This window comes from Phragmites australis, chromosome 12 (assembly GCF_958298935.1).
Source record: "Phragmites australis chromosome 12, lpPhrAust1.1, whole genome shotgun sequence".
In the NCBI taxonomy this organism is placed as follows: Eukaryota; Viridiplantae; Streptophyta; class Magnoliopsida; order Poales; family Poaceae; genus Phragmites; species Phragmites australis.
The window spans coordinates 8347622-8354064 of record NC_084932.1 but is presented as its reverse complement, the minus strand read 5'-3'; the positions used below and the strand labels follow the sequence as shown (position 1 = coordinate 8354064).

Sequence of the window (6443 nt, the reverse complement as noted above, 5' to 3'; positions counted from 1 at the left end):
TAAGTAAATTAAACCAGGATCCCATTCATTCACCATATCAAACACCCAGCCGTGACGATCTGGTCACTGCAATGACCTGTCAACATCACTGACCCAGCCCAGCTTCTTCCCTTCCATCTCTTCTCCCCGTTGTCACCTTCCTCTCCCACATATATATATATATATAAACCTTGCCCTCCTCGAGCTACCGCTACCGGCCCCGACCTCATCCTCTCTCCCCAGCATCAGCAAACCGATCGATCAGTTGACCAGCTAGCCTTGCTAGCTAGCAAGCTAGCTAGATAGCTGTCGTCTCGCTCGCTCTCTTGCCGGCGCCCGGCCGGCGATATGATGCTGCGCACCTTCCAGTTCCTCTGCTCCGTCGCCGCCGCCTTCGCGCGCCTGGTCCGCGAGCTCCGCAAGGCCGTCGTCATGGCTGCGTCGGCGCGCTCCCCGCTATTGTCCGTATCTCCTGCGGCGTTGGCGTCGACCGTTGGCCTCATCGCCGCCACGCCCCTCGCGCTGCGGAGGAAGGCGGCGGTGGCCATCCAGGAGCAGCTGCTGGTTGCACCGCCTCCCGCGGTTGTCCCGGCGAAGGCGTGCGATGCCGGCAGTAGCGATGTTGTAAACCAGCAGGCTGAGAACGACGTCATGAAAAAAAAGGCGGCGTGGGCGGCGAGGAGGAGGCCGTCGAGGCTCCTCATACCGGCGGCGGATGACGCTGGCGAGGTGGCTGCTAGCTGGGGCGCGGCTGCGGGGCCGGAGAAGCAGGCCGAGATGGAGGTGGAGGGGGAAGGGTTTTGGCTAGCGAGCAGGGCCGGACCGAGGCATGCAATGGAGGACGGCTACGCCGTGATCACTGACCAAAATGGTGGAGATTCCCAACTGGTAATTTTCTCTCAGCGAGAAAAAAAATGAAAAACTATGTTGTTTGATTTTCTTTCAGGAAAAATTCGATCAATTAAATTGATCATTTCCCGTCGTAATGGCATCTCGATTTGTGGGCTTTGATTTGGACTAAAATTTAAGGATGCCTTTTCTAATTTCTGTGTAAGATAAACTCATATATATATATATATATATATATATATATATATATATATATATATATATATATATATATACACACACTAGTCTGTAATACCTGAGTACATACTATCTACTATGATATATCATATAAAAAATTAGATATACTCCTTTATCACTATTAGTATACTTATATACTTATTCTAAGATACTTCGATATGAACTATATTAAAAAATTAAAAAAAAGTCTATCAATTTTAATAGATTTGAATAATATCTTTATATTTGTATATAAAATGTAATATACTAAAAACATTTGTGCAAACCACTTAAAAAAAGTATACATACTATTTGGATGATCTTATATACTCATATGCTCCATATACATACTATTTATCACATGAGATACTGTCTATGTTATGAGGTACGTATATAGTAGTACATACTCCCGAGAGTACCAAACATGCTTCCTATATATACATGCATACATATATATATATATATATATATATATATATATATATATATTAAAGAGAATCATTTTCCCTTGGAATACATGATAAGGTTTTAACTCAAAAGCCATATGTAGTACTACACATTTTTTTGAGCTAAATATGTAAGTGGAACATATTTAAGTATATTACAGCTAGTTTGTAAAATAACAATCAAAATATGGAGTTGTTTGAACTAATATCACGAATAGGGGAAACTACGTGTATTTATCCCACAATGTAAATAAATCAGATACCAGACGCTTTTTGACAAAAGAAAATCACGATGAAGAAATGCACGAGATTACTTAATTACTGAGCCACTGACTGAAACAAGCGACGTAAATAATTTATTAATTTCGATGTTGTTTGACTTTGACAAAGTAAGACGTCCGCCCAACGCCGAAGCAACGCAACGACGTCTTCTTAATCTCTCGACGTCTTTTGGCAGGCATTCTACGGTGTGTACGACGGACACGGCGGCCGGGCGGCCGTGGACTTCGTCTCCGAGGGCCTCGGCCGGAACGTCGTCTCCGCGGTGCTCGCCGCTGCGGGAGCTGAGACGACGCGGGTAGAGGAGGAAGCATCGCCGGAGGACGACGCCGTGTCGGCGGCGATCAGAGGCGCCTACTTGAAGACCGACACCGAGCTCCTCACCCAACAGCAGGTGCGTGTGTGCTATATATGAAAATGACACTACGTACGCACGTACCTTCCTTCGTTTGTTTACCGGGTCTACGCACTTTCCGATTGAACTTGTCAAAAGCTTCTTTTGTTGTTGCGATAAATTTTGGTTGTCGATGATGGCGATGTGATGGCGATTAGGGCTTGTTCGTCGTTACGATTGCGATAGCGAAAGGCGATAACGTACACTGCCGTGTCCCTGGCGTCTACGACGGGAAAAAATTGGTGATTTGAAATGCATTTGAATCCACGTACGGTTGTGTTGAGTATGCACGGCATGATTAATTCGTTTGAAACTGCCGCTGAAATGGCAATAATCAAACTTAAAACTTTGGTCGTATGATTAACAATCTGTATTCTCGCTTCCGATCGATTAGTGGCGTTCATGGAAAAAAAAAAGAAAACGAGAATTTATATATGTGAGAATGATGTCCCATTTAATTTTTCCACTACATGAACACTACTGCAGGGTGCAAGCGGCGGTGCATGCGCCGCGACGGCGTTGGTGAAGGGTGGCGACCTCTACGTGGCGCACCTGGGCGACTGCCGCGCGGTGCTGAGCCGCGGCGGCGCCGCGGCCGCGCTGACCGCGGACCACACCTGCGCGAGGGAGGACGAGAGGGCCCGCATCGAGCGGGAGGGCGGCTACGTGAGCCGCAGCAGCAGCGGCGTGTGGCGGGTGCATGGCAGCCTCGCCGTGTCGCGCGCGTTCGGCGACGGGGAGCTCAAGCGGTGGGTCGTTGCTGAGCCCGGGATCACCAGGTTGCCCCTGAGGGCCGGCTGCGAGTTCCTCGTCATCGCGTCCGACGGGCTCTGGGACAAGGTGAGCAACCAGGAGGCCGTGGATGCCGTCGCCAGGAGCAGGAGCAGGGCGGCGTCGTGCAGGGAGCTGGTGGACATGGCGCGGCGCAGGGGGAGCAGGGACGACGTCACCGTCATGGTCGTCGACCTCGAGAGGTTCGTACGGTAGAAGTGACGAAGATGGAGCTGAGGTACTGACTGAGCACTGACAGTAAGAGATCGAGCTTTAAGCTTGGAGCAGAAAGTTAACTTGAATTTTGATTGGAGAGAGGTGGAAGTGGAAAAGCAGAAGATGAACAGAAGACAGCTCACTACCAGAAATGTGGATTTCTCCGTGTGTCAGCACCAAACGGGAAAAATTTAAATGCACACGGAGAAACTGTTCCCCGGGTGTTAATCCTCCCAACACACGAAAATGAGTACACGAGGGCCTTTACACGGGGAAGGAGGAAATCCCCGTGTGCAAAAAACAATACACACGGGGAATTTTACATTCCCTTGTGCTAATTCAAAACACACGGGGTTAATAACACTTGGGAAAGCTCACCATGGAGCAGTTTTTTACAACGGTAACGTCAAACTTCCCCATGTGCCATAAGAAAACTAACACACGGTAAAATCTATCACGTGAATGAAACCAACATCATCTTTAGGAAAAGTTTCCCGTGTGCAATTGAGTACAGACGCATAGGGTTTTTTTGTCAACATAATTTTTTTTACACCATTTCATGCAAAATAGCTAATTTCATTCCAATACAAATATCTGTTGCAATCACACATATATACACAGATTCAATAGACAAAACCCATGATGGTCATAGATGCAAATATTCAGTAGGCAAAGCAACATCTATTATGATCATAGATACGAATATTCATGGAACAATTAGCATGCAACATCCAGTTTGCACAAAAATTATAAGATCATCAGGTTTCAGCATACATCCAGCAAGTGCATTTTGTAAATGCTAAATAGGGTCAAACTAAGTTATGGTTCCTGAATATGTGCTTGTTCACAAAATGATCAGTTTCACCAAAACGAATATGGGACTGATGCAAACTCTTCTCTCACGAGCAGCCAAAAGGATTATCATGAATCTGGGATTCATGATATCACAGGACTGGTCTCGCCAATCTGATCTTCACTTGGACTACCATGGCTCTGCAGAACATCATTGGCAGAATCATTTTGATTATGAGCCGCCTCAGACTCGAACGTTTCCTAAATTGCCAAAAGGGAACAAGTAAATGGTTCTAATAAGTTGACATGTAACCAAATTGTTAAAATACAAGCAGTTCAGGTAGTGCTAACCAAATGTGGTGCAGGCACCAAATTACGATAAGCATTGAACTTAGCTCGGAGTGACTAGAATTGCCAAAAAAATCATGTTAGATACATCTGTACTAAGACAATGCAATAATATGGCTGTAATACAATCACCCAAGCTGATTCAAACCTGAATCTCTGAATTGTAGAACTCCCAATCCTCTTGTCTCCCTTGACGTACTTCCTGTAGCTTCTGCCTGAGCTGCTGAACTATAGAACTTTCAGGAGCAGTCCATGGTTGTCTTATAGGGCATTCAGCATCCGTCGAGTCGTTGCATGATGAGCGCACCTCAGAGAGGACCAGCTCCGTGTTGATAAAGCCATCACCAAACCATGTTTCTTACCCCCACCAGCTTTGTGGACAACAACTCCATCTATGGGCTCTTCGATCCATTTAAACTCAGGGCCATGCCTCTCTAAGGCAGCAATGCTATACGCCTCCTGTGCAAGTATTTTTCATTACTACACATCTAAATATGCAGCAGCAGAATTACGACAAGGGATGCACAAAGAGCGAAAAAACTTACAAGCTTTTCCTTTGTTTTTGGGTTGCAATTACTGCCCCTTTTGTCAACCCTCTTCCCAATCGAGTAAGCTTCAATATTAGATATTGGCCTCTTCTCTTGCTTTTTCTGCATCAAACAATTGACAATGCTATATTTTTTCCTTGTAGACTCCTTTTCAGGTACTAAGAAACTAATGGATCTAAAAAGACATTTTCCATTTTAATGCAACTCACTCACCAATTTTCTCTTATAATGAGGCATTGAAGCACTGCCCTGGTAGTGGGTAGGTGCTGGCATCTGCTCCTTTCTCTTTCTACCCGCACAAGACAAAGCTTTCCACTCATTTTTACACCACTTCAATTCTGCAATTTTCCTCCATGCCTGTGGGCACTTCATTGCCCACCAAGCTTTTGCCTACATGCAGAAGAAAGCATTGTAAATAGCATAAAACTGGAATATAGATAACTGCATGTCATAACTATATTGGAACATGACAACTTACCTGCATATATTGTTCCACTATAAGATATGTCCTACATGCCTCTGACCTGCCTATTTTTTGTTTCAATATATTTTTGTGGTAGGTGATCACAGACTGGATGCGCCCTTCGTAGAACATTCGTGGGATGAGGTCCTGTGTCACATTGTGAACATTTCTTCTAGCATGATGCTCTTTATTTTCTGCCCATCTAAAGTAGAGCTACAAATAGGAAAACACTTCGAATAATGAGTTAGTGCACAAAAATGATTACTCATTTGCAGGTTTGTATATATTTTACTTACCCAGAAATCCTCCTCTACTCGCTCAAGAAGGTTGTTTAATTGTCTCTCTGGATCAGTGATGGGGTCAGGCACCAGCAAGTAGTGCTTCCATGAAAATGCAGGCTCCTCCTTGCCTTCATATGTGACTAGTCCAGCGAACTTATCTCGAACAATCAAGCCAAGTATACCATTTGGAAGCCTTCCTTCCGTGGTTTCTTCAATCCAGTGCCTGTGTACATGTCAAGTGAACCTCAATAGAAGCTTAACACATAAACAATTACAGTGCAAAGTTATTCTCTAAATTTTGTGTCAAATATACATACGTATCTCCTTGCGGAGTGATGACAGGCTTTTCCTCTTCCCTTGCAGGGGCCTATGGGAGTCGTGAGGGACCCCGTGAGAACAATTCCTCCTCAACTTCCTCATCCTCCATCTCTACCTTCTCTGATTGATTGTTATCAGCAACAGGTTGTGCAACTATCTGCATCATAGATGAACTTGATCCAGCCCTGGATCCAGTTCTTCCTTGGCTGGAGGAAGAAGACCCCTTAGATCCTGTGCTTAAGCGCATCATCCTGAAATAAAGAGTTATATCAGTTATAACAATTAGAAAAAATAAAACAGCTATGAAACAGTACAAAACAAATCGAAAGGCATAGCCAACAAAATGTCAAAACACACACTTAGAAGTACTCATCAAAGTTAGCCCCCTCATCAGCTGTGACTTCAATCAAGTTAACATCATCTTCAACTTCTTCAAGAGGTTGTGCATCAAAGGCATTAGTATCAGCACCATTAACACCTGCATTTGAAACCTCCTCAACTTCCCTTTCTTCATTATCCCTACTATGCAACCCTTCAGAAAGA

The 6443-nt window shown here is 44.8% G+C and overlaps 1 protein-coding gene across 1 annotated transcript; it reads left to right on the top strand.

Annotated features, from left to right (window-relative positions):
* The first annotated feature begins 205 nt into the window (after positions 1-205).
* LOC133887072 (probable protein phosphatase 2C 74) lies at positions 206-3331 on the top strand. Its single transcript, XM_062326982.1, has 3 exons — positions 206-867; positions 1948-2163; positions 2650-3331. Exons 1-3 carry the CDS (start codon positions 328-330, stop codon positions 3148-3150), a joined length of 1257 nt encoding a protein of 418 aa, XP_062182966.1. The 5' UTR covers positions 206-327; the 3' UTR covers positions 3151-3331.
* The last annotated feature ends 3112 nt before the right edge of the window (positions 3332-6443 follow it).

Bases quoted from the DNA above. Each gene is read 5' to 3' on its own strand.
- LOC133887072 (XM_062326982.1), top strand. From the start codon at position 328: ATGATGCTGCGCACCTTCCAGTTCCTCTGCTCCGTCGCCGCCGCCTTC. The intron at 868-1,947 runs GTAATTTTCTCT...GTCTTTTGGCAG, and splicing joins ATGGTGGAGATTCCCAACTG to GCATTCTACGGTGTGTACGA. The intron at 2,164-2,649 runs GTGCGTGTGTGC...ACACTACTGCAG, and splicing joins AGCTCCTCACCCAACAGCAG to GGTGCAAGCGGCGGTGCATG.